Source organism: Didymosphaeria variabile (assembly GCF_027946475.1).
Source record: "Didymosphaeria variabile strain IMI 356815 chromosome Unknown scaffold_6, whole genome shotgun sequence".
In the NCBI taxonomy this organism is placed as follows: domain Eukaryota; kingdom Fungi; phylum Ascomycota; class Dothideomycetes; order Pleosporales; family Didymosphaeriaceae; genus Didymosphaeria; species Didymosphaeria variabile.
The window spans coordinates 1,070,703-1,097,942 of record NW_026611625.1 but is presented as its reverse complement, the minus strand read 5'-3'; the positions used below and the strand labels follow the sequence as shown (position 1 = coordinate 1,097,942).

General features: G+C 52.7%; 7 protein-coding genes across 7 annotated transcripts; 1 reads left to right on the top strand and 6 right to left on the bottom strand.

Annotated features, from left to right (window-relative positions):
- Positions 1-614: 614 nt before the first annotated feature.
- Positions 615-2,754, bottom strand: N0V89_008291 (uncharacterized protein; the record flags this gene model as incomplete). Its single annotated transcript, XM_056217048.1, has 5 exons — positions 615-671; positions 1,109-1,335; positions 1,445-2,063; positions 2,198-2,486; positions 2,558-2,754. 5 exons carry the CDS (start codon positions 2,752-2,754, stop codon positions 615-617), a joined length of 1,389 nt encoding a protein of 462 aa, XP_056068604.1.
- Positions 2,755-3,076: 322 nt separating this feature from the next.
- Positions 3,077-4,496, bottom strand: N0V89_008290 (uncharacterized protein; the record flags this gene model as incomplete). Its single annotated transcript, XM_056217047.1, has 4 exons — positions 3,077-3,455; positions 3,507-3,826; positions 3,874-4,428; positions 4,479-4,496. The coding sequence occupies 4 exons, from the start codon at positions 4,494-4,496 to the stop codon at positions 3,077-3,079; spliced, it is 1,272 nt and encodes a 423-aa protein (XP_056068603.1).
- A 2,074-nt stretch (positions 4,497-6,570) lies between these two features.
- On the top strand, positions 6,571-9,243 carry N0V89_008289 (uncharacterized protein; the record flags this gene model as incomplete). The annotated part of the gene is made up of 1 exon (XM_056217046.1): positions 6,571-9,243. The coding sequence occupies one exon, from the start codon at positions 6,571-6,573 to the stop codon at positions 9,241-9,243; it is 2,673 nt and encodes an 890-aa protein (XP_056068602.1).
- A 5,463-nt stretch (positions 9,244-14,706) lies between these two features.
- Positions 14,707-15,553, bottom strand: N0V89_008288 (uncharacterized protein; the record flags this gene model as incomplete). Its single annotated transcript, XM_056217045.1, has 2 exons — positions 14,707-15,465; positions 15,512-15,553. 2 exons carry the CDS (start codon positions 15,551-15,553, stop codon positions 14,707-14,709), a joined length of 801 nt encoding a protein of 266 aa, XP_056068601.1.
- A 636-nt stretch (positions 15,554-16,189) lies between these two features.
- Positions 16,190-18,654, bottom strand: N0V89_008287 (uncharacterized protein; the record flags this gene model as incomplete). The annotated part of the gene is made up of 2 exons (XM_056217044.1): positions 16,190-18,616; positions 18,649-18,654. 2 exons carry the CDS (start codon positions 18,652-18,654, stop codon positions 16,190-16,192), a joined length of 2,433 nt encoding a protein of 810 aa, XP_056068600.1.
- Positions 18,655-19,907: 1,253 nt separating this feature from the next.
- On the bottom strand, positions 19,908-21,863 carry N0V89_008286 (uncharacterized protein; the record flags this gene model as incomplete). The annotated part of the gene is made up of 2 exons (XM_056217043.1): positions 19,908-21,258; positions 21,313-21,863. The coding sequence occupies 2 exons, from the start codon at positions 21,861-21,863 to the stop codon at positions 19,908-19,910; spliced, it is 1,902 nt and encodes a 633-aa protein (XP_056068599.1).
- A 377-nt stretch (positions 21,864-22,240) lies between these two features.
- Positions 22,241-24,638, bottom strand: N0V89_008285 (uncharacterized protein; the record flags this gene model as incomplete). The annotated part of the gene is made up of 4 exons (XM_056217042.1): positions 22,241-22,451; positions 22,506-23,914; positions 23,973-24,311; positions 24,414-24,638. 4 exons carry the CDS (start codon positions 24,636-24,638, stop codon positions 22,241-22,243), a joined length of 2,184 nt encoding a protein of 727 aa, XP_056068598.1.
- Positions 24,639-27,240: the final 2,602 nt, after the last annotated feature.

Below are 27,240 nucleotides of genomic sequence, written 5' to 3'. Positions count from 1 at the left end.
CTTCGGCGAACTGCGATTGCGGACCGCGCCCACGGCCGAGGGCACTATCGAATCCGTCGCGTGACTTACATCATCCTAGGCATACATGAGAAGTAGCTTCCGAGCCACGGGCGGTCCGGAGTGCCGGCGACCAAGTTGGACGCAGACAAAACAAAGGGGGTACCGAGCTTAAGCGTGTGTAGTGCTCGCAGCTCGCTTAAGAGGCCGTATTAGGAGGGAGATGCATAAGTACATAAGCCCTCAGTCTCCGGTGCCTTGGGACTGGCACGCAAACGGCCAAGGGCGCATGTCAGTCTCAGTGTCGACCAGTCTGAACGTGACAACTGCACGGGCGAGCCGAACTTTCCAGGTGATCGGATTTGATGACGGTGGTACAGCAGATGAGGAATGACGATGGCGATCTCGTCGGGGAATATTGATCGTGCCTCGAAGCAACATGGGGACCGCGCCGCATGTCCAAGCTACTTGCTCGAACCTCGGCCCACGCCACCATCGCAGCCTCACCGTGTCTCCCACGGTACCCTGCGGACGATCATGATGCGCATTCCTTTGCCGCGGGGCACTCGGGTCTCAGATGCGAAGAAACAATTATCGCGAAGTCTTGCATCATCAAACTAGTCCCAGAGCCACGCAGGACGAACATCGAAGGATGCCAGGCGCACTTCACGCTCCTCGAAAAAGCAATTCACCCAATGACACAGAAATCGACGCCTCACGAACTCGTATCGATAAATCAATAGGAAACCCCCACAGCTTCCCCACCACACCGCTCGATTAGCCTCCTATGCGCTTCGCTCCGCGCCGTGATCTGGACCTCGAATGGGGCCCAGCGATGCTCCGCCACGTTCATGTTCAGTGTATCGATCTCCTTCCCTGCGACTTGCTCAAAATCGAAGCAGTAGAGCAGCCTTGCCGCCGCGATCCAACTAATCAAGCAGCACTAGTCAGTGTCCATTTCGAATATACCAACCTTTGAGCATGAACCAAAAACAAGACATTGAAAAAGAAGCCATTTTGAATATGCAGGGGCAGCCAGGAATGTCGCAGTCGAACAAGGGAAATGGGAAACGTACACGTTTGAGTCGCCTACATGATATCCAGTACACACTCTTCTTCCCGCACCGAAACCCCAATGGCCAGCTAGCGGATCTTGGACTTTACTTGGGTCGACAGCCTGGATCTTTGGATTAAGCCACCTCTCAGGCCAAAATCGCAGTGGGTCGGGATATTCGTCTGGGTCCAGTGCAATGTGCCATGCGTTCCATGTAAACACTGTACCGGCAGGAAAGTGATAACCCTCGTAGACGTCGTCTTTGATGAGCGTATGGAACATACCTAGGATCAAGATCAGCCACCTTCAAGGTTTACACATTCAGGTCGTCCTAGGGCACTTAGGTGCATCGCAACCATGGATTCGCCTCAACGATTTCACTGGGGCACATACCTATCTCGGCAAAAGGTCTCCACCGGAATCCTTCTTTCGCGACCGCGCTCAGATACGGCAGCTTGCCACGATCACTGAACTCAGGCAGCCGTGACGCATCACCGCAGACTTGATCCAACTCGGCCTGCGCCTCTTTCACCCATCGCTTGTCTGTCGCGGCGGCAGCAACAATCTGACTCAATGTCATCCGACTCGTGTCACTCCCCGCCTCCATTAGACTTCCCAGCGCAAACAGCCGTTGGGTTTCGCCCAGCTTCCCACTTTCGGGATCCTCCAGAAACTTGCTTGCAAAGCACGGTGGACAGGTGCCCTTACCTATTCTCTCCTCCAAATCCCCCACCTCAGTACCATACACTTGAAGCAGTCTTTGGAACGCTTCTTCACCCTTCCGCGTCCACCACTTCAACGGCTTCGGCAACCGATCAAGGAAGTAGAATGCATCGACCAGGTTTGCTCCAGGTTGCATTGATGCGATGAACTCCTGGCTCGTGTCGAATAGCTTATCCACGTTGCTCTTCCCCTCCTGCTGTCTTGGTTCCGATCCAGTAATCCGCTTCCCAAAGACAACGCTCATGATCACGCTGTTGGCAAATGTCTGGTTCGCCTTCCACCACATGTCCTACAGCACGAGTGCAGAGTTAGTATAAGTCAGGCACGTATACAATGGCCCCGTGAAAAAAACCCAGCCTAGCGCCAGGAGCTGCTTCTGCTGCAACCGAGACACATCTTCTTTGTGCCCAAGGGGTTACTCACCGGCTGCCTCAGCACGTCAAAGACTAGCTGCTTGCTCTCTACATCCTGAAACGGCGCAAAGGTGTCCGCGTTTTTCGCGTTGAGGATGCTGTGCATGATCTTGCGGATGGCGCGCCACTGCGGGCCGTAGGGCTGCAGCACCATCCGGCAATCACCCGACATCAGTGTCGATGTGTAGGGGAATCGAGGCCGAGACGAGTAGATTGCGGAGCGCTTGTCCAGCAGGTCGGACACGACGCGGGTGGAGTTGAGAAAGACCCAGGTGTTACTTGCGATGTGGAGGGTGAACCTACGGGTTTGAGACTGTTACAATTTGCGGGTGAGTGAAGGAGGGAGCGGGGGATGTACATTTCACCGTACTTCTGGGCCATTTGCTGGGCCCAGGGTCCTTGGTGGTAGGGCGGCATCTGGAACATGTTGCCGAAGAAGGGGATGCCCTTTGGACCCGGCGGGAGCTTGTATTTCCTGCGCCATTGGAAGTTGCTCCATAGTCGTGCGAGGAGCAGGAGCGAGAATGCTAGGAGGGCTGTGGTCACGAATGAAAGCGTGGGAGGCATAATGGTAGTCGCAACAACTGAACGGCAAAAGATACAGTGAGATACTTCAAAGGGACGGTCTTGTGTAGCACCAACAAAAAGGCAGTCCAGTATTCAGCACTCCGTTTACCACGACATGCGTCGTATATGCGAAGTGTGTATAGTGTAGAGAACTAGTGTTGGAACGGCACGGTTTGACTAGTAGGCATTCTACTCCAAATGTGGGGTATGCTGTTGTTAGGCATACACAGTGATTCATGGACACACATGGTGGGGCAATGTTAATGGCACCAAGTTTGAAATATGTACATTGATGGTATCAAGGTTTCCTGGCATGTGCAGGTCATGCTGCGGCCTCTACAGCGGGTGCGCCATTCGCGGCGCTCGCATCGATGGGCGCCTTCTGCTTGCTCTTGAAGTATTGCGTGAAATCGTGCCGCACCGCGTGAACAGCTTCAGCGACTGACTTGCCCCACACAGGGTCTTGGTCCGCACGCTCACAGAATTTGAAGAACTCCTCCTTCTCCTTCTCGCATGCGGGGTCCCACAGACGGTGGAAATTCGCACGTGACATGGGATCAATCATCTCCCGCCAGATCTTGATACGGATCTCGCTGTATTTGTCGAGGATCGACTCGTCGAGTTCGTCTTGGTGGATGCCAGTAAAACAGTCGAAAAGAGAGCCGACATCGGCGAAACCTCCGGTCAAACCGAGGCCACCACTGTTGCTTTTTAGCTCAAGTAGCGTGTGGAGAGATGGCGAGGATGCTTACAATGGGTTGCACAAGTGAGCCGCATCTGCTACCAGTAGTATCTTGCCGACTCTGAAGCTTGGCGCGCATCTCTGCTGCAGCTTATACGGACTCATGCTGACTAGCTTGTATTCGTGAGGTTTTGGATGGCCCGGTAGGATCTTCTCGTAACGCAATGGCTGACGCTTTACAAGTTCGTCGCGCGAAAGGTTGGCGTCGTCGCCGTATGTCACTCGCCATATGCCATCGTGGGTGATCTTGGCAGCCATGTACCAGTCGGTTGGATGCACGATGAAGTTGGAGTCCCAGTAACCAAACTTCTCGTCAAATGGTAGGTAGACCTGGCTTGTCAGCTCTGTTTGAAACAATGCATGATCGGGTTACCTACGTTCGTAGCCACAATCTGCTGTGGGAGGGTTTCGCCGGGATACTCCTTTCCGAACAAAGCAGTCCGTACACCACTTGATGCACCGTCTGCACCTACGAGATAGTCCCCAGTGATGTCCTTTTTCTCGCCATCCGCAGTTTCCACAATGGCGGTTGCGCCATTCTCGTCCTGCTTGACGCCAACCACTTTGTGTCCCCATAGTATCTCGGTATTGGGATAGCTCTCGAAGTGCCTCACAATGAGCGGGCCAAGTTGATCCAGAGGAAGCACGCGCATGGCGTACTCGCTATCTTCGGGCTCGCGAGCCAGACCCGCAAGGAAGGTGGTGTCGTCCAGTCGCCAGCATACGCCCCTGGGCGAAAGGCCCTTCTCCCGCACCTCGTCGAGTATGCCGGCGCGCTTGAAGTCGAACATAGCGGATGGCGCATAGTGGGCGGCGCGCGGGTTCTTGTCGATCTCAGTGTTCGCGTCGAGAATAGTAACCTTGATGGCCAGGTTGCGGGCGAGCATCGTTCCCAGGAGTAGCCCCGAAGGACCACAGCCTGCAATAACGACCTGGAACTGTCAGCCATGGTGCTGTCCATGTCGAGGACAGTGATGCGTACGTGATTGATCTTGGGCATAGCTGCGGTATCTGTATGGGGCGATTAGTGCTGTCACGTCAGTCTGTTGATCACTATCGCCATCTTTAAGGACGAGACGAACGTCCATCACGAGGTGGGGCAAAGGTACGCCCGACTGTCGCCCGCCGGGCGATGTGCGAGGTACTCCATGGGCCGTCTTCCCCTCATCGATCGTGGGGTAAACGCGTGCCCCACATACACCGGCTTTGGAGACGAGTGCCAAGGATGCCCGCGTGCTATCACGTGATCCTTGTAGCCCTGCTTAGTCATCTTGGCGAGGAGGAGAACGAGGACGGAGAGCAACGCAGCCACCTGGGCCAAGCTGGAGGCTCTCTGGAGACAGACAGTGACGACAGCTTCACCTTCGCGAGCTGTGCGCACCACAGTGGATCCTGTGACGTCTGCTCAGGAATGCGATGCGTGGGCAGCTCCACTTTCCGCTCTAGGCCGAGCGTGCAGGAGGCGTCGACTTGGTCCATTCCATGGTGCCTGGTGGCGATGATCAGCTGGAGACTGAGGGTTCGTGTGCAGACTGTGGTTGGTGCAGCAACGCGCGTAACGTGTAGGAGAGGGGATGAGGCTCCGAAGTGTTGAGACAGGCTACTGAACGGCGCAACACCATGGAGCTCACGCCCTTGCATCGCAGCACATGTGAAAAGGGAGCGTGCAGCGTGTTGGGGTGGCAAGTCGACGCTGCCATCCGAAGGGAGTGCGGCTCTTAGCGCGTCTTGCCAAGCTTTCCAGCTTTTCTGCGTCTTGCCTGCTCTCGGCCGCTCCCTCCTCGACTCTCCTGACGGCGAGCGCAACACTGCTGGCCTCGCAGCCCGACGAAGCGCTGCCGGTCCCGCAGCTGCTCTTCGCAATGACTGGCAGCCGGCCTCAGCACAGGTCATGAGTTTCAGGAGAAGTTCTCGACCACGCAAGCGACTGCTCCACCACGCTGCTATCACGGAGATCCCACGTCGTGCGCGGGACAAGGCGATTATTGGACGCGCAGTGCGGCTTTGCGGACCCATATATACCCACTGATTGCTCTCGTGCATTCTCAAACCGTCGCTCGCTCGCATCCTAGCAATAGACGTTCCACTTTTCCAGCGCGACCCAAGCACGCAAATCGCCAGTCCTCCCTACCTGATGCAGCAGCAAATGTCGCGGCCCAGACACCACCTTTCCATCGGATTACCGCGAAGGGTAAGCTCGCCATGATGACTTCCACGCCGCAGGTCCGCCTGCTTCACCTGTGTCCTTATCGTGGGCAGCGAGCCGGTGCCGTCACACGGAGGCCGCGGAACCAAAACACCATGTTTCCCAGAATAACAGCGCGCCGGCAGCTAACAGCCACTCCCGTAGCCGTGCAGCGTGCACCAAGATGATCCATGGTCGGCTGTTCCTTGGTTTCGGCGTCGGCGCGCTTCTCCTGGCCCACCGAGCTCTTTGTTCGCGCCGAACGCTTCTGGCCGCTTTGACAATTATATCCGGCAAGGAAAAAATTGGACCCTAAGCCGCCACAAGGGTCTAGAGAGGCGTCGTCGTTCTCTGAGCGATCCCGCATCTTCCCTGCCTGCATTAGCCTTATCCTCGTAGATGTTCTGAACAACTTTTCAACCGACTCTCGTCATAGCTAAGCGTCCTCACCTACAGCAACCAATTTTGCTAGCTTTCCGCCACACCTCTGCGTCCGTTGCGAATCCTGCATCCCATCCGCTACTTCTTCACCCAACTGCTGTGGTACGGTTCCGCTTATCCGCGACCGAATAAACACCATTGAAACCTTCGGAATCTCACGATATCACTACCCACACTCTCACGACAGGCAATCGACCGCCCTCGTGCTTCTGTTTCCTTATCATTGGCGAGGGACCCGCTGCCTTCCGCTTCCGCGCATAGCGGCGTCGGCAGTACTGTGTATCTATCGTCAAGCGCATTCTTGCGCCCGGTCTAGCCTCTCCGTCAGATACGCTCGTTGTCACCACGTGCGTCTGCACAGAACCGTGACATCAACCCAACGGGTCCTTTGGGCCAAACTCTTAGCGTCCGTGCCTAGTTGATCCGTCTCCTTAGGGGGAATATCAGGATGGATGCCCACGATGAGCACTCCTTTCCCTCTTCACATCCTTACGCCGAGGACTCAATGTCTACCCCTGGTGGCAAGAAGCGAGTCGGCTTTACCCAAGAGACGAGCCCTTCCCCACCCTCTCCACCTAACGAAGATAGCCCATCTGGAGGGCACAACACACCCCTGCGAACCCTGCAAAGGGCTGATGTATCTCACCAAGAATTGGCAGAGTCTGTCCGTGAGGCGCTTGCACCGTTGTACGATGAGCCACTCGACAACGTTCAGAAACCACGGCCTGCAATCCGGAAGGCCCCAAGAACGCCTCCACAGTTCCATCTCGGCCAGGAACTGGAAGAGTTCGACGAGGAGAAGAAAAGATCAGGTATTGCGGCCCAGAAACGTGCCACGAAGCTATCGAAGAGCGTTGGGACCTACTCCGCGCCTTTATCGAGGCGGAACTCAGACGAACCGCTTGCATCACATCACATTGAAGACAATACCCTCCACGTCCCCCACTCTGGGTTCGAATCTGGTGCTACCACTGACGCTGAAGATGACGAGCCTGAGCCTGAGCATGTGAGGCATGCCCGACAGCTGTTTAGGCAACACACACTACGGAGGGCTCAGCCCGTCGACCCCGTAGATCTCTACCACCATGAGGGACTCGTCGTCGACGGCACGGTTACACCTACCCATGAACTGGAGATTGAAGATGAGCATGTACCACGCCCTACGAAATTTCGAACGGGAGTCCTGGGAACGTTACTCAGAGCCTCTAACGCAGCTCAGTCTGACGTGAATTTGCCTCGTAACAAAGCAACAGGTCACGGACGAAATCCCAGCTCCGGTTCTCTGAGCGGAGCATCTACCGCTGCCCATTCACCGTCTTCGTCGCCTCCAGTCTCCGGCACCTCCACGCCTCGATTCGGCAAGCCTTGGCTACGAAGTCACAACCATTCTAACCACTCTGTTTCATCAATTTCCCGCCTGATCGAATCTTCCTCAATGCTTGCTACACCCGGACAGAGAGATATGAGCCATGAGATGGAATCTCAAGTCAAGAAGCTGCGCCCTGGAATGGGCAAGCGACAAGGGTCTGATAACTCAATAACGACCAAGGCCAAGCGTAAGGCGCGCAAGGAGGAGGAATACAAGATCAAAATCCACTTGGCGGGTACCCTGGCTCGTCAAAATTATCTGCGCAAGCTTTGCAAGGCATTGATGATGTACGGTGCACCTACTCATCGTCTCGAAGAATATATGAACATGTCAGCTCGCGTGCTGGAAATCGAAGCCCAGTTCTTGTACATGCCAGGGTGCATGATCATGGCATTTGATGACAGTTCCGTTCATACTAGCGAAGTCAAGCTCGTCCGCACCGCTCAAGGTGTTGATTTGGGCAAGCTCCGCGACGTACACGAGATCTACAAGGACGTTGTACATGATCGTATGGGAGTTGAAGAAGCCATGCCACGACTAGACGCCATCATCAGCCGCAAAGCAAAGTTCAACGCCTGGATCCGTGTGCCTGTCTACGGATTGGCGTCTGCGACTGTGGGGCCCTTTGCTTTCCAGGCTCGGCCCATCGATTTGCCCTTCTGTTTCCTTCTCGGGTGCCTCATTGGTTGGCTGCAATTAATTGTCACCCCTGGAAACGAGCTGGTCAGCAACGTTTTCGAAATTGGAGCTGCAGTCGTCACAAGTTTTATTGCGCGAGCTCTTGGCTCAATACCTGGAAGTAACGGCCACCCGATGTTCTGTTTCAGCGCTATGTCACAATCTTCGATCGCATTGATCCTTCCCGGCTTCACTGTGCTATCTGCGTCGCTCGAGCTTCAAAGCAAGCACCTCGTCGCTGGTTCGGTGCGTATGGTCTATGCCATCATCTACTCGCTCTTCCTAGGGTTCGGTATCACTATCGGTACTGTTTTGTTTGGGCTCATGTACAAAGACGCAACCTCCCAGACGCAGTGCCGCGACCCAATGTCGAGTCATTGGTACTACTTGTTCGTCATTGCCTTTTCACTTTGTCTCATGGTCATCAACCAGGCGAAGCTGAAGCAGATGCCTATGATGGTGGTCATTTCTCTCATTGGCTATGTTGTGAACTTCCACTCGTCGTCATACTTCAAGAGCAACGCTCAGATCAGCAACACGCTTGGAGCACTGGCAATCGGTATAGCAGCCAATCTACAGGCACGATTCGGCCGCCATGTGGAGAACTGGAGCATCGATTTCTGGGAGAACAGACTGCGTCCGCGGTATTCTCGCCTTCGAAAGCGCTGGATGCGAAGCCGACACGGCGCACATCACAGGGAAGAAAGTCACAAGTTACGCTCGCACTCTCGATCCAGTTCCATGACCGATTTCGTACCGCGGATGCGCAAAATTGGATACGGACTGGCTGCGGCCACCATGTTACCCGCCATCTTCGTACAAGTGCCCTCGGGTCTGTCAGTTCAAGGCTCGCTGGTTTCCGGTATCAACTCTGCTGACCAGATTGTACGAAACACGACTGGCAACGCAACTACTGTTACTGCGTACGATTCGAGTGGGAGCCTGAACAGCGTGGCTCTTAACGTGGGATTCAGCGTCGTTCAGATTGCGATTGGCATCACTGTTGGGCTGTTCCTCGCCGCGCTCATTGTGTACCCGCTTGGCAAGAGGAGGAGTGGTCTGTTCAGTTTTTAGACGACAGGTGGGATGCATAGGATATGGAGTTGGAGGCTCTCTGGGACAGCATTGTATTTTGAGCGCGCATTTGCATTTGGAGCGTTGAAGCGATAGACCTACATTCATTTTTCATAACTATAGACGTTGCTGGACAGGTCCACTACATAATGCATAATAACCTATTCACTATTCACTATTCACTATCACTCTATCTTGCCTCTATGAACATTGATACGCTCTTCTGTGAGTCGTGTCCTCCGCACCATGCACCATCGGAAGCATGCATTCGCTTAGTACCGATTTCCCAATCCGTCGATGCCGTCTGTTTCTTTCGTGTCTGTGCTGCCTCGCGCAGGGTCTTCACATGTGCCGAAAACAAAGGGTTGTTGATCGCTTCGTCGTCACTCTGGGGTATAAGCGTGAGGCGAGCACGTTTCCGGGAGCTTGTGTCGTCGACATCGCTTACAGTAGAGCACCCGCGGGACATGTTCTCAGGGCTGCCTTACCCGGAGTATACGAGGCCGAATGCGCGGATACGTTGTCGGGAATGTCACAGGCACGTGGCTGCAGTTGTACGAGCTCGGAGGAAGACAAAGAGCTGTGCTTAGCGACGAGCGGTGACGACATCGGGAGGGTGGAAAATCTGCCACGTAGAGCGATAGAGAGAGATGATATTGCTAGCGTGGGCTAATCAGCTCAAGTTTCTGGCTTTGGAATATCATTGCAATCATAGTGGATATCAGATAATTGCTATGGACCGTCTAGACGTGTAGATTGTTCATGTCTCTTAACTTCGTGGAAGAGTATCTTCCCAAGACTTCGTGTTTCACGCCTTATCGGTACTGCGGTACTGCGTATAGTGAAGCTAAATATAACATGACCCTTGACGTAAAATTTCGGCGAATGTCCGGTCGGTTGGCGCCTGCACGGCTGGTGTGTATCTTTTTTTGTTGAACTTTATGTGCATCCTCATACGGGCAGATATGCAACTATTGTCTCGATAGATGATTGCTTCATTCGCAAGTATATGGATGATACCCAGTATGATTGCCTTTTGCGCGGCCTTTGGCGTGGCTAGGTAGAACATAGTGGACAAACATTGCGTGTCTCACATTCAGAGACAGATTGCGATAGACTGTAGTATAAATCATGAGTGCAACGTGAAGTTACAAAGTCGTTGGCAGTGTACAGCGATATCGCATCACAAACGCTTACGCAAACCACTACCAGCTGGTTATATACTCTTCCCTTGCTAGTTCCCTTATCAAAGTAAAGAAAAAGCATACAGCGCAACCATGACGACTAACGACACAAACAAACGTACTGGTAACAACGCTGTCTCTATTCAAGCTTCATCTCCAGTTCATAATCGCCAAAACCGATTCGATCGAACATCGAGCGGTGGGACTGACCCAAATCTACTTCGTGGTCGAGCTAAGGCTGTTCCTACCTTACAACCACAGCGCAACTGGTCCGTGAGCCCCCCACGTTGCGCTGCTGAAGAACCACGTCCGTACCTTGGCTACTACGATCACAATGACGTTTCTCCTTTGGGTTCCCCGATCACGCCACATGAAAAGGATCGCAAGAATCCGTCAGAGGACAATGTAGGTGAGAAGGAAGTCTTGTTCGCCAGTAGTACCACTGACACGACGGCTTGCAATGTCAGCGCAGCAAACTTACCGACAAAGGCGTACATTCGTCCTGACGAGCTCTTTCTTCCGGAAGCACGAGTGCCAGGGGTACACCAAAGAATCACGCCAACTAGTATCGATAGGCGTAACGTAGCCATACTTCTCAACCGAAGTGCAAACGTTGTACGTGCAGCTTCAGCATTCGGCCAGCCTGTGCTGCGTCGCCAGAATTCAGTTCGTGAGCGCTCAGTGACACTTAATAGCCATCAGTTACAGCCCAGTTGTCTGCCGGAGACTGAAACTGTTGAGTATCGTCTCGGTCTTGTTGGCATCAGGCGAATGTAGTCCGCTCTTGACCCTATCTCACATAAAGATTAATCGTTCAAGTTTGCCGGATCCATGGAATTCTCAGATATCAGTCATGCTACAAATCCACGATTCTTCGTCCATTGAGTCACGTGCACTTTTAACAGTCTGTCAGTAGTATTGGTCTCATGACATAGGTACGTGTACATCTTCAGGGCCTAAGACATTAGATGTGGTCCTTTCAAGACATTGTTTATCATCGATCGATAAAGCCATTGCTCATTCGCCTTCTTTTGTTTCCCTTCACAATGCTGCGGATTGATTCACTCCAGCTTGTATATATTCAGTTACATATGTCTTTAGTGTCTTTCCATACCTGCTTTGACATTCATAAAAGCTACACTTCGTAACAAGAAAGAGCTGTCCACATCACAATATGTCCGAGCACTCGCACGCAGCCCACGTCCCTGGTGGCCTTTCACATATCTCCCGACGAGAAGAAGCTGATCGTGTGCATGCTGAACCTATCGAGGCTACACGCCACTATATGGTGAGTCCGCTCAACGATAGCGGACCCCGTGCGACACAGAACACGCATCCCCATCCTGCCCTTACTCAGTCCCAACGCGAGTCTCCTGAGCGCCGCTCGCGCTTCGTGGAGCACTTCAGTGACAATGCACACCCGCGGCACCGTACTTCCGATGATGTGATCCCGGTGCGAGAAAGTGAGCGGCGTTGTACTCGCGTGCACACACAGATTCCGGCCTTTTGAACAGGTTCGAGCCGCATCGCCGCACGAGCGCGCGCGACATGAAGCTGCTGAGTACTACCAGGCCCGTAGAGATATGCTTGATCAGCAGCGGATACTTCGCGATGAGGCAGATAGGTCCGCTACAGGTTCGAGGAATCGTAGTCTCTCCGGTCTTCAGCGGCAGGGTGCCGTTCGTCGTCGTCCAACGGGTACGTAGTGTCGTTCCGGGCACCATAGGGTTTGAGGAACAGCGAGAACTTCCAGGAAATCCTTAAAGCTTGGACGTTTCTATCTTTGAGTAAACCAAGTAAAAGGGCGCTTCTCAAATCTACCAATCTACGATAGAAATCAGCTCACATCCGATAATAGATCACCATCTCCTGATCAATGTAGCTTAATGTATTCTTATCAAGCGGGTTGTGACCATGTGAGCTAAAGCTTTCAGATCTTTCAATATGTTCAGATGTATTTGAGGCTCTCTTGCAGCGACCAGCCATTAATGTAAGAATATACAATGCCATGTAGCGTCAGCCTAACCGTACATCTCATCGGCTCGCACTTAGTATGCATCTCCCAACTCGCTTTCTCGTCGTACTCATGTACTTTCAATTCGGGTAGATCAATCTACATCATCATAAGATGAGTCTGCGAATGTTCCACGAACCTACCTACTTACCATATGCTAACGCAATCTAGGGCCCGCGCCCCCCTATGCAGCTTCCATTCTCGATTTCGCTAGCTTCCAAGCTTCCTCAAGTCACTCGCCTACGTTTCGAATGTCGCCGTCCTACAGTGTCTTGACGTTAATTACGTGATCTTGGGAAGATTTGTTAGATGCACAATTCTAGGGTTGTCTTGGTACACGCTAGCCGAATGTAGGCAAAGCTATAAATCATCCGTCCTTCGCTCCTGCTGACATCGATTCGGCTGCGCCTGCACGATCATGCACGATCATGCCTACCTCCAGAAACGGCAGAGGCTGCTGGAACTGTAGGCAGCGCAAAGTGGCATGCGATAGGGGACGCCCAAATTGTCGAGTTTGCAGCAGCTCTGGTCGAAAGTGCCTCGGATACGGCCTGAAGCTCTCATGGCCACGGGATGGTGATAGAAAGCGAGCCATTGTCCTGGAGAGCGATGCGCAACTCCTATATTCAGCCGTGTTGGATGAGTTTGTACGAGTCTCAAACGCCGACATTGAGCTTTACGAGCACCGGGGTGCTCGCGAGACCGAATTCTTGAATATTTCCATGTTCGATGTGGAAATGTACAATGACCTATCGAATGCAGGTGAGCGATGATTTGGAATCTCCTGCACATTTACACACATTGACACGTCTAGCCTCATTCGCACTTCTTCTACAAGATAACCAATATTCTACCATTCGTCGCAACCCACGCTGGCCCGCATTCCCACACAAGGCTACGGAGATCGATCTTCTATCCTACTGTACCGCCCTCCATTGTCCTTGAAACCTGGTACCTGCTGAAATTTGTAGATCAAGAAAAGGTCGCTCCTCGTCTCACATCGGCCAATTCTGCCGTGATCCAGAGCTTGATATTCAGGATGTCCTTCACGGACACCCAGCCCGGATCTGCTGCAGTTCTCTTTGCTATCTACGCTATAGCTAGCTTACACTTTGCGGACAGCCTTAGCTCGCAAAAATTCAAGTCAAAGGCTGTTACATCGATAATTGCTTCCACATCACAGTCGCCCCACGCATCGCTTTCGCTGCAGCAGATCATCGCTCTTACATTGCTTTCAATGTGCGAGGTATGTCATCATAGTATCTATCTACTTGAGTACCGGGAGCCGTTTCTAATGCCCGTCGGAACAGTCTGCAGCCCTGGTACATCCACTTATCGAGTGGTCGCACGATATTTGCTGTCTACGAATAACAGGCATAGCTACATTCGCATTGGATCGTGTGTATGAAGGTGATGAATCGCTCGTCTTGGAGATGGCCACATACCACGACTTCCTCACCCAATTCTCCACCCGACATAATATTCGACGAACCAAGATCATGGTGGAGAAGGTGAGGACAAGACATCTCACAGTGGTAGCGCTCAATTCGCCGCGTAAAGCGCTCGTAAGTACCTTCAAAATATTGCATAACATAAAGAATCCTATCATCTAATCCTGCGAAGATAAGACCAGCTCTAGCATGCTCACTCGAAGTTTTCGGCGCCCTCTCTTCTATCCTTGACGCATGTTGGGACATAGAGAAGGGCAGTGACCTCCAAAACGAAGCACTCGACAAGCTAGAGCGTCGCCTCAAGTACGCTAAACAAAGTCTCGATGAACCCTATTGTCCGGGGCAGACATCTGAAGACCTCTCTCACATAGCCTCGATCGCCGAGCTGCACCGCCTCTGTGGTATGATCTATCTTTACCGCGTTGGGCGAAGAGTGTCTTCATACAATCCGGTCCTACAGTCTCTAGTCTCTGATGCTTTCCAAATTCTGGAGATGGTGCGTACATGCGACCGAACTTTTGCACTGTTCGTGCTTGGATGCGAGGCAGAAAGCGACGTCCGGCGCGCATTGGTTCTAAAAGTCTCACGACGGACGGAGAAGGAGTATCTTAGCACCGTGATGATACGGATGCGGGAGTACGTTGAACGATTCTGGGCATTGACTGATTTGGATACTGCTGGGACAGTAGGACACACGGAGAAGATGACCGCAGCAGTGAGTGCTCAAAGCTCGCTGCCTTCGTTCCTGTAACCTCGTGTAATCTCAGTATCATTGTCTGTCTCTTCGAGATCTACCCACGGGTACTGATTACTCTCATTTCTCATCTAACCAAATGCGATTCCCATGCTGGCTCAAGAACTCCCCACTCTGCTCTTTTTTCAAACCATCCATGACCCTGAGACACTTCTCCGCGCTCTGAGCCGGCGTAAGTGGTCCCTTCAACGCCTTGTCGAACCGAAACAGCGACACAGTGACCTTGTCCATGATCTCCTTAGGAATGTCATCATGTGTATTGACCCAACCCGGGCTGAGGCTGACAAACAGCACTCCATCGTGCTTATATCTCGCTGCAAACTTAGCGACCAGCGTGTTCAGCGCGGCTTTGGAGGTAGCGTAGTGCAGACTGTTTATGTCCTCGCCTTCGAAGATGTAGTTCCTGTCGGAGGCAGCGGAGGAAATGGCCGCGACGCGCTTGATTGAGGATTTCAATATCAACGGCATAAAAGCGTTGAATGCGAAGAGCGTGCCGGCAACATTTGTCTGCATGATTTGCCTGAGCTCGTCGAGGAAGAGGTCTTCTTTGCCTACGTAGTCGTCCGCAGCGTTGGCAAAGGCGGGCATGGCGAAGTAGGCGCCGTTGACGATGAGGTAGTCTACCACACCGCCAGATATTTCGGCGGTCTTCTTTGCGGCGGCGGTGAGAGAGGCGTGGTCGTCCATGTCACCGTGGACAATGTGGACGTTCTTTAGGCCATCGGTTTTGACCTTCTCCTGGGCTTTGTCTACAGTCCGGGCTGTTCCGATAACGATGTTGGAGGGGTCCTGCTCGGATATGGTTTTGAGGAATTGGTACTGCGAGATGTTAGGAGAACACGCAAAGGGGCCAGGAACAACGTACACCCAAGCCTCTTGAGGCTCCCACAATAACGTAGACAGGCATTTCGGTGGTTGATGTAGATTGTAGAAGTTGATGCAAGGGATATTGTCGTTGATGTTTCTCTACTTCAAGGCGCTATATATACAATTTCTAGTCCATAACCCCGCTTGGTAACCCCGTCCTCATGCCACACGAATTAATTAAGCTAATCTCCGCGAACGAAACGTTATGCTCTATGTAACGGACGAAAATCCCTAGTCAGAAATGGTCAGATGCGGGGAATTCCTGTCCAATAGCATCAAGGCTCGCAAATACTAACCTGGCGTCATGAGGCTTTCCAAGCGTGCTTTGGTAGCGTACTTCTGATCACGGCCACTGACTAAAGCGTGAACGTACGAAGGGACGAATAACGGATAGGAGAGCGCAAAACTAACCCGACCTCACAACATTGCAGCAGATGGCTCAAAGGGATAGTTTTGGTCACGCTCATCTGCAAAAAATTCATGAGACGGAAAACGCCGCGGGACAGAGGAACGAAGTATACTATTTAGATGGAGAAATGTTTTACTGTTGACAATCACGTTACAATACATCAGGTTGAGAAGTGGTCTAGACACATACAGCACCCTCACCTCAATGACGCTTTTCATGCCCACTTTTCATGCCCACCTGACTACTCCGGCCCCCTTCCACAGCCAATCATGCATACGGGTCCGGATACTCCATGTCATTCTCCTCCTCAGCCCACCTTTGGAGCTCTTCGTCCGAGAAAACCGTAAGAAACGGGTCCAGCTGCCCTTTCCCATTCGCCTGCTCCTCCAACAAGCCCTCCTGGACGTCCACCCCATCTAAAAATCCGTCGAACTCTGCCTGCTGCTCCTCTGTCAACCCCTCCTCAGACGCATCTGGAGACGGCAACTCATCCAAAGACTTCTCAAACTCTTCCTGCGTCATTTTTTCAGGAAGAAAATCTTCCTCCGTCAAAGGCGCCTCCGCTCGCTCCTTCGCCTTTCCAGCTCTCTCTTCCGCCTCCTTCGTTTCCTTCGCCTCCCAGTAATTTTCCAATGCCGCTTTCTGCAGCGCTGTCCCCTTGTAGACAATCATCTTCCTAACCTGTCGCTCCCGCAATAACCTATCCGCCTCGCCCTCCGGTAAAGAGAACTGATCTTCTGTCTCCGGGTCGATGGTCCCGCCCGGACCAGCACCACCAGACATCATGTAATCGTGAGTGAGCTGGTGTTCGCGCAACGCGCGGCCGTTAGTGAAGATTTCGTTACAGGGTTCGTCGTGCTGTGTGATGGCGCATTTCCTGGGTGGGAAGGTGAAGCGGTCCATGTATTTTTCTCCAAGAGGGGGTACTGGACGCTCTTCGTCTTGGACGACCATATCTGGGGCGAGCGGGAGGCCATAACGTCCGAGGGAACTACCTCTGATAACGTAGTCGTTGGGTGGTAGCGGTCGGTATTGCCTGTCTCTTCCCCTTGTACGTGTTGTCGGATCTTCACCTTCCTCCGCGTCGTCGAAACCAGCTGGAAGACGTCCGCCAGGCTGTTGCTGTTGACTAGGGAGTCTGTCCAGAAAACTCGTTGGATCCGCTGGGGAGTTACTTGGTCCAGTTGGTCCCACGGCTGTGCTCGTCGTTATCGGAGATGGTGAAGAAGCTGTCTTAACCCACTGGTTGCCCATCTCTTTAAAATTCTCGCGCCAAGCATCAGAGTTCAATTTATTGACACCTGGCGGAAGAGGCTTATCTGCAGGTGTTTCTTCAATCATCCGGGATCCATACGCATCCACAAGCTGACCTTTCGTATTCACAAGCTGACCTTTCGTATTCACAAGCTGCCCAAGCGCATTTATGAGACGACCTAGCCCGTCCACTAATCTTCCCTGTTCATCTACATGAAGGCCTCGCTCGTTCACCAGATGCCCCTGATCGTTCACCGGACAAACATCTTCACCCAGAAGACGGCCCTGCTCATCCCTCCGCGATGGTGCTGATGCAGATGGCTGCGGCGGAACTTGTGGTGGCTTAGACGGAACTTGTGGTGGTCTAGAGGTTGGAGCTTCCGGTAATCTAGGTGGCCTCTTTGGAATGGGCCGATCATCCTCGAACAGATGGGCGGGGATCCGTCCATGCTCATCCACGAGTTGGCCTTTGTCATCAACTAGTTGGCCATTGCTATTGACAAGGTGAGCCTCCTCCTTGACAAAATAGCCTTGCTCATGCAAAAGACGGCCCTGCGAATCCCTTCGTGGTGGTATTGATGCGAAAGGCTGCGGCGGAGGATCATCCCTCAAGAGATGATGAGGAATACGTCCTTGCTCATCTATAAGCTGGCCACTCTCATTGATCAAGCGGCCGCGGCTATCCACTAGGCGGTCCTCCTTATCCCAAAAACGGCCCTTATTATCTTTTCGCAGCATAGGCTGCTGTCTAATCAGTGGTCCAGTAAAATGCGTACCGTCCCCCGGAAGCACGACTATATGCCCACCAGCTTGCGTCTTTGTAGGTGGCGAAGAATGAATGCCACCTGCCACCACATCAGGTGCGGGCATGTCGTCGTCTTCGCCATCAGAATCAGAAGGCGGGGGTGTCGTCTGCGTGCACTCATCCTCCATTCCTGGCGGTGTCTCCGGACTTTCGCATTCCGGATCCGCCACGGGATCTCCGGCGTATGGATAGCTCTTCGGCGGCCATGTTGGGGTTGCTGTCTTTGGTTGTCCTTCGATTTCCGAGTTTGGGCGCACTGCTCCAGTGCCACTGTGCGGTATGACGTTGAAGCCTGCGTCTGCAACGTATACTCTTCTACCTCCTACTGTGATATAATTTGGATGCTCCATGAATTGTTGTTCTCTTCCCTCTTGACTGATCCTGTTTCGTTCGTCCTCGCCTATCGCTGCTGGTGTATCGTTGAAATGCAATAAAAATTCAATACAACAAAAGAGCCATGTACATTGTTCGATGACCCACCAGCTATCTCCACTTCTGCGCCTCTTGCGAGGACGGATGTGAATGCCTTCACCATTGTTGTCGTTGTCATCGCGGGCGCGCTTTCTTGGAAGATTTCCTCCTTCAACCCTGGCCTTACCTTTTACACCTTCACGGTTCCTAGCGGACGACAACCACTGTGGGACCTCATCCAGCGGGCGCCACCGACGATCATTTCGTTTGAAGCGTATGTCAGTCGCGGCCGGGGAAAGCTCAAAGAGGGGTCGCTTTGGGGGTCTGCGTTGAATGCCAGCTCCCTTCATGAATCTGTTGGAATCCAAGTGAGGTCCATGTCTGTATGCCATTGTTTGCAGGCAGGGAAGTATAGATCTACGAAAGAAGCTGAGGGATTGATTGTTGCTGCGACTTGCCTTGCGTTGTGTAGAGCGATGTCCGTTTGTGAACGTTCCGCGTGCGTATAGTGTATGCAAGCGGAGCTTTGAAAGATGCGTTGTACGTATAAAGGACCTTCTTCTCTACCTAAGCCCTTCATACTTTCGCGATGCAGTACAAAGGCGAAACGTATCGCTGTAAGACCTACATTCGGCGTATGCGGTCGTGTCCGGTCCCTGTTGTTGTCATCAAAGAAAAAAGCAACAATGATCAAATTAAATTTGGCTGATGCAGAAAGCCGCTTGTACCACAGCCTTGACTGGAAGTAGCAATCTGCACAAAGGTAAGAGCTGTCGGGGTCGTCTAGGATGAACAAAGGAAGTGAGGAAAAGCCACAATTCACATCGTGGCGCGTCATAAGCAAAGTGAACACGATGTGTAGAACCGTTCAGTCGCTGTAGGCTCCATGTCGTAGGAGGGAAAAAAGGAGACAATATGTTTGTGAAGGTATCCATGATTTGAACGTTGTAGTCCTAAGGCAGACAAACCAGCGATAATGGTATAACTTAAGACACACATTCTGGACCCCATCCGACCGTCCGACCTTCCGACCAACAAAGGAAATATATCTTCCTTCCATTTAGACAAGTGCCACCACAGCCACTGAAGGCAACAGACGAAATCTATAGTAAAGTAAACTGAGTCAATCAGGAATCCCTGAGACAAAATGGGTATCAGGTAACGACGATAAGAAATGAGAAGGGTATGCAGCTTCGCTTCACGCGGTGCCAATAGAGATGGTGAATATGAAAGTCATGGCTAGGTCGAGAAGCCAGAGCGAGAGGAAAGGAACAAGAGCAAGATGCCTACATGGCATGGGGTATCCTAATGCAATGAAATCAACAAAAGGAAGAATGTAGCGCGATGTAACAGTCGATAGCTCCGCCATAGAGCTTGCACGCCAAGGCGAGCTTCTCGCGAAGTGGCGGTATAGTTTGCGCTATGGTGAAGTTTGCGTAAGTAGTCTGGCTGTCGGTGGATGAGAAGTCGACTCCCACAGGCCTGAACAGCTGATTGTCGTGCGAGGTCAATAGGTTATACTCCGTTATCGTTCGACCCGACATAGCCTGCAGTGACACCGAGGCCCATGTCCATCCTTAAAAATCCATTACCACTACCCTCGATGCCATCCATTGGCAACATTCCCCCTGCGCTCATCGGATGATCCATCATCACTGCGCTCGCCCTGCGGCTATTCGCCGCGGAGCCCATGTGATTCGGATGAGGACTCAACTGCTGATGCGGAAGGCCATGGGACTGATTACGGCTTTGGTTCATGTGCTGTCTTGCAGCGGCCCAAGCCTGTGCTTGTGCGTGTGCCTGATGTTGAGCTTGGGCTTGGGCTTGAGCCTGAGCTTGTGCATGGGCATGGGCAGCGTGGACTGGTGACTGAATATGGTCATGCATCTGGAAATTTGTAGGATGTACAGGTGTTGGTTGAAGAGGGAGCAGTCGTGGGATGTTGCTGAGTTGGGTGGTCAATGGAGCAGGATTGTTGTTGGAGGCAGGGACGACCTCGAGATCGACGTCTGCATCGTCATCTTCGCCTTCGGCGTCGACTTGGTCGCCGTTTTCATCTGTGCCGTTGATGGTCGCCGGCGCTGAGTAAGCGGTCTGTTCGGTCTTCACTGAATTCATCGGGACAAATGGCTGGGTCGGTACGCTTGCCATCGAGCAGCTCCTTGTAAGGGATGAATCAGGCAGCGGTTTTTGTGCTGTCATACCGCCGACGACATTCCTGTTGTCCCGAACTACCGTCTTCCACTTCTCGATAAGGCGGTCATAGTCCCAGTTACGTAAGTCCATACCATGTTTACCAAGCTCTTTGACAGTGTCAGCGCTCAGTGAGAAGGTAATGGGCGATCGTTCCGGAGCGCCAGCCGCCCAACGGCTAGACTTCAGGTACTCAATTTCCCGCCGAGCGTTCTCCAGATTCATCTCAGCATCCCGTCGCAAGTCAGTGGACCGTGCATACGAGCGGAGTATCTCCACCTGCCAGTACTCCTGACGCACCTTCTCAGGCTGGCACGACCAGTGATTGTATGCTTCAGCGATATGGCAGAAGAGCTTTTGCGGGTCGGGATCGAAGAGCGGAGGAGTTGGGAGGGGCGAATTTCTACCTGAAGACGGACTGGACTGCGAACCAGACGGATACGCTTGGTTGATCTGTCGCTGCCGCTGGAGTGCCAGCAACCGATCGCCGACTTGCCGGTTCAGCGCCTCGAGCTGCTTCTGACCAGGAGGGCTTATGGACCACGACTCACTTGTGGCAAAGGGCGTCGGGGAGAAGAGAGTCGACGGAGGTGGGAGAATCTGGAGGCACAGGCTGGGGAAGTTGAGCGTGTAAGGGTCGAAGTCGAAGAGCGCGGGGCCCGTTGCTTTTGCGCTGGTTCCATATTAGCTCAGACTCTCCAATCGGGATGAGTGTTGTCTAACGCACTTGGCCTCCTTGACACTTCGTAGCAGCTCCCGTAGTGCCAGCTCCGTGGCTTTCGCCGTCTCTGCCTCCTCGGACAACTTCTGCCGCTGATCCAGGTCCGCCTTCTGCATCTGCCTCGATACATCCCTCCTCATCTCGGGCGTTTTGGTGCCCAGCATGCGTGGGGTATGTCCGTCTGCAACCGCCCAGCTCATATCCTTGAAATGGCCTTGCTTCGCAGAGGTCAGCTCTGGCGAGTCATCCTCCCCATCGATGCTCTGCACAGTGGGCGATGCATTGTTGACCACCGAGTGCTTCTTCGCCGGCGTGTCCAGCTCTTTCTTGACTTTTTGCCTGCGTGTGATGCCGCCCCTAAGCTTCTTGATCTCGTCGACGAGATGGACTCCATCTGCCGCCTTCGGATTTTTCGCTCGTATGTATAAGTCGAGATGCCTGCCGAGACTACTCGATGTGAAAGCTTGTCCACAGAAGGGACAATTCTTGTCCTTGGGCGCTTTTGTCTCGGAGGCTGGAGGGGTATCGGTAGCTGGAGTAGGAGCTTCCGTCGACATTGCAGCTCAGGGGAACTAGGATGGAAGCTCCTGCAGCATAAATTAGATGTTCAATTCGGTGTAGAGGATGAAGCTTTCGGCGGCCTGCAGCTAAGGCATGATTATTAGGACAATTAAGGGCGTGCACTGGGAAGACATCGTGACGAAGATGAACTGGGCCGCAAAAGGAGGACGCGCTTCGTCAATATTGTCTAGTCAAGCTAGTGGAGAGATTTACGCGCTGGGCACGCGTGTTGGCTACTGCGTCGCGGGAACTGTTCCGCCCGCCCTTGGCCCTGCATAGACCACCCTCCAACACAAGAGGAACACGTCGCAGACCCCTACACCGCTGTACGTTCCTACCACCTGCTTGCGCTAGGGACCAAGTAGAACAGGCTCTACACTCTGCCCAGCTTGGCAGCTGCCCGCGAGGCTATCTCCTCGTACTGCTCCATGCCACCCTCGAGCTTCTTCAGCTGGCCCTTGAACAACCGATAAACTGTTCCCCCAGACGCCCCTGTCTCCTCCTCTCCCGAGGAGCTCTCCGGATCGTCTTCCGTCTGGACCCCTGGAGCTAGTCTGTATGGACTTTCGCCTTCTACTACCGTTCTGTGGACTAGTTAGCATCGTCTGCGATCGACATGGTCAGCTGCTCAAACGTACCGCATGAAGAATCTGTCATGCGTAACGACAAGCAAAGCTCCATCGTACTCTCGCAGAGCCACGATCAAGCCCAGAATGGTCTCTGCATCCAGATGCGTCGTGACTTCATCCAGGATGAGGAGCTGTGGAGGACGCCACAACAACTTCGCCAAAGCGACTCGGACTTTCTGTCCACCAGAAAGCAACGCGAGTGGGACGTCCGATGCTGGCTGCCCTTGTAGGCCTAGGCTGCCGAGCAGCTGCCTGGCCTCTTTTTCGTCCATTTCTACACCATTGTGTTCCCGTAAATGCGCTAGGGCTGTAAGTTGTGGTTTGGTGCCCGCGATGGCCGTTATCTCCTCGACCGATTGCTGCGAAAAGCGGCTGATGTTTGCACGTGCATGACGGGTGATGGTGCCTGAGATCGGTGTGAGCCCTCCTATGGCGCCTTCATTCGTTCCTACAATGACCGAGATGAGCGTTGTCTTTCCAGACCCGTTTAAGCCAGCTATGCCAACTCTCTGCCCAGGGTGGATAGTCAAGTTGATGTCATTCAATATAGGGACTTTCTTCCCGCCAGGGTACGCGAAGGACACCTTTTCGAGGCTCACCAATGACCCCGGAAACCTCAGGTCCGGTGGCTGCCGTGGAAATGCCATCCTGACCGGTGGATCAAAATCTGGTACGTCGATTTCCGCTCGACTTGACAGATGATAACCACCCAAATCACGGTTGCGCTTGAAACGTCCTCCCCTGAGTCCAACCTCAATGCCCATTCGCTCGTCGAGCTTCTTTTTGCGAGATGCCGCTTGCTTGAGTTTCTTATCATCTCCTTTTTCTCGCGCCGCCTTGATGTTGTTCGTCACCGTCTTCTCCATGTGCTTCTTCTGTTTATCCTGTGCATCTTTCATTTTGGTTAAGTACCGAGCTTTCTTGTACCGCTCTCGTTCGTAAAGACTCAGATTGCCTCGGAATTTCTCCAACTGCTGGTGCCGCAGAAGAATAAGCTCTTCTGCTACCGCATCGCCAAACTCTCGATCATGCGTCGTAACGAGAACTGTGGTGTCTCTCAAGTTGCGGATATAGTCTTGAAGCCAAATGATGGAGGGCAGATCCAAGAAATTGGTAGGCTCGTCAAGGAGTAGTACGTCGGCATATTGGCACAAGGCGCACGCAAGGTCGCAGCGCGTTTTCCAACCTCCGGAGAGTTCCGAGACGGGCTTGTCAATTTTTTCGTCTTTGAACCCGAGGCCTAGTAAGACCTGTCTGGCCTTGACCTCAGCCTGTGAAGCATCCATCAGTTCAAGTGCGGATTGGACGTTGGTCAAGAGGTCAGCTGCTGCATGGATTTCAGAGCTCAACTTTGCAGGATCGATATCGCCCTGATTCTGGGTGAGACGAGATTTGGATTCCTCGAACCGCTCTTCGAGCTGTTCACAATGTTAGTACAAGCCGTTAGATAACTTGGAAGATGAAAGATGATGTTACCTTTATGAGCTCCTTTCTCGCCATCTTCCCCCGTGCACCACTTCTACGCTCGGCAATACGATGCGCCTCTTTCAGCTGTAGCGCCAGTCGGTCATGCGACACTCTCCTGAACGCTCTCACAGGTGCCATTGGATCGACTTGCTCAATAGCGTCACTGAGAGTATTTGCCTCTCTTGTATATCTTTCCCTTAATTTGTCACTTCGCACGATATGTTGCAGTACTGTTTCTTCAATCTTCGTCTCACCGAGTCCTTTACTAGGGTTGTCTTCCTGCGTTTGGCCGAGTAGCAGAATCCTCGTGCTCCATGGAATTCCTGGAATCAAGCCGTCGCCGATTGCCTAGGCGAGCAAGTACGAAGTCAGTGAAACTCAGTAAAGAGTAGCTAGTTAGGGGGTGCCTCTGTATAAAACATGTCGACTTCATATACGAGCGTTCCATACCCTGAGTAATGTCGACTTTCCTGTACCGTTGCGCCCGGCGAGGATGTAGTGACGTGCTTCAACAAGATGTAGTGTGACATGGCTGAGCAATTCACGATTGCACACATTGATAGAAAGATCTTTCACCAATATCTCTTTCGATACCGGCGTATCAATTGCGTCGAGTGCGTAGCGTGATTGTTGAGCCGTGACAGAGATGTGACCCCCGCCGAGGTGCTCTTCCATTGGTGCGGCTGCTTCCTTCCCTCGTCGTACCATCGTAAACAATGATACTTAGGGGCTGAGTCGCAGGGGCCGAAGTATTTGACAAAATTTTCGAAGTCGAACTTGAAGACCTTATAATTCGTAGTAGAAGAGAACACTGGACCGGACTTGGTTAGTGTGTTGATGTAAGATGAGTCGAACAGCTTCGACCTGATTTGTTGGATCGTAGCGATTCGCCCTGGCAAGCCAAAAAGGCGCGTTGCATAGCACCGCCGCAGTCGGTATAATGTGGTGGATGATGGACGTAGGTCTCGGATGTCACTGATGGTGGTCCTATCCAAGTGCCGAGAAAATCAATAGCCAAGCAAAGAGCCAGTACGCGAATATAGGAAGTAGTGGGGATGAGGCCGGAACGAACTTTCCTTCTGGTGTACGTCTGGACAGACCTTTGATCAATTGCAGCCTTCCGAAACTGCAGTCTATTGGCGCGGTTGAGGGTGCACATCACAAAGTTGGTTGAGCAAGATGGATGCTTGTATGGTCGCCTCCTTGTATAGACGCAAATAGCAGCGGTACAGTATCATGCTGGAAATCAGAATAGCCATAGCATCCCATGTTACCCCAGGATTTATTACCGAAAGCTAACGGGTCAAAAATTAGGCTTGCATCCGATCTCCATTTGGCCATGCCAGCCGTAGGGGTCACATACATAAAAGTATACCATTGGGAGAATCATGGTATAACCACCGTCTAGAACCGTCCACGATAGTAATTATGTTGTAGGCAAGGCTCCACGGGCGGAAACTCATGGTGTTCGATTACACTGAGACTGCTGTTGAGTACATAGATCTTCAAGGCAATCATATCGATGAGCTCGCATATGTTCAGATGCTCTAATGATGTGGGCATTTTCCAACTTTGGAAAGAGTGAATGGAGTCTCGTGAGCTGAAAGCGATTCTTGAGCGACGCGCCTTCCGCATGGTGCATCAGTGACTTCACTCACCCCAACGAAAACCTGCACTCTCATCTTCACTTTCCTCACAAGGCCCGACCACGTCTCTTCTCCGCTATTGTGCCCGCGTCTATAATAAGATACACCTCCAGCAGCACACATTATCCCGCATTCGCAATCTAACTTAGTACCACATCGCCAGCGCCGACATGACCACTGATACTACAACCTTCTTAGCGACGAAACAGCCCTGCAACCAAGTCAAGGAGCAGGAGTTAGCGAAGCACTGGTTTGCTCGCCATTTCTTGAGACCAGCGCTGCGACAAAACGAGGGAAATCCCGAGCAAGTCAAAATGATCAGGCAAATGTCCTTGCGCCGCCCGCGCACCGCACCTCCCAATCGACCATCGACTGCGCCCTCTTCGAGTCGGGCTGCTAAAGGCGAATCAACTCGACCGCTTCCAATGCCTCCTCTGCAGCTTCAGCACTCTCCGCAAGGTCAGGTACTCGAGGCTCCGTCGCTGCCACCTCGAACGGACCCAGACGTTGTACTTGATGTAGATGCTTGGTTGGCTACGAGCAAGCCGTCGTCTCCGTTGATGGGTGGGCTCTCATATTGGAGAGAAGGTAACCCCGCCGATACGGGAGATGTTTCGAACGTGCAGTATGCCATACCGATCATCCAAGAATCTGACTGCGAGAGAATCGCTACTTCACACAGCGAGCAACTAAGATCGTTCTGTCGTCGGGCGAAGAAGCAGGTACGCATGCCATCGATTCGTCGGGTGAAGTCTCCACGTGCCGAGGAAGAGGATACCAACGCGCGCTCTGAGTCGGCTCTGGTCCTAGCTATACCATACGAACAAACACAAGCCGGCGAGGTACCCTACTTTGCTACCCGTATGGCAACGACGCGTCCTACCATGCGTCCTTCCACAGCAGCAGCTTCTCCTACAATGGGGTCGGTCAACAATCGACCTCACGTCCCGAACGCTGACCTGGCACTGCGTTGTGATAGTCCGGGTAGCGTGCAGCTGCGGGAGCTGGAGTGTGAGATGGAGCGTCTCGTGTTAGATCAAGGTCCGTTCACAAGCAGTACCTTACGTCCAGGAGCATTGGCTGCTGCGCATTTGCCGCGTGAGGATTCCATGGGAAGTTTCTCGAGCGCTCCAACATACTTTTCCGGCCTGCCACCGCCATCCTACAAGTCGCGCCCAGCTTCGTCGCGCCCAGCCTCCATCTTCACTACGTCATCATTTGGATGCATCGATGGCATGAACCCAGAGCAGCGACAGCTGTCCCAGAAAAGGGCAGCACAAAAGCAACGCAGCATGAAGGGGCGCCTTAGGAAGCTTGCGAAGAAGGCAAATATCAGGAAATGAGAGGTTCTTGGTATGCAGGCCAGTCTCACGAGATGACCGACTACACAGAAGGCTCTTAGGCGCAGGACTACGAACGGAGCTCAGGAGACGAATGAACATGAAGGAACAGAAGTAGTGAGAGGATACTACGGGGGACAGTGAAATGGAAACGCTATAAGAAGTATCGAGGGGTTGGCGTATGATTTCGAACAACTGTGTACAGATAAACATACCTACTGCAGAGTAAATGGCGCCCAAGAAGATGTTGAAGCGGGCATCGTGGAGCTACAAACATTCCGGGAAACAATC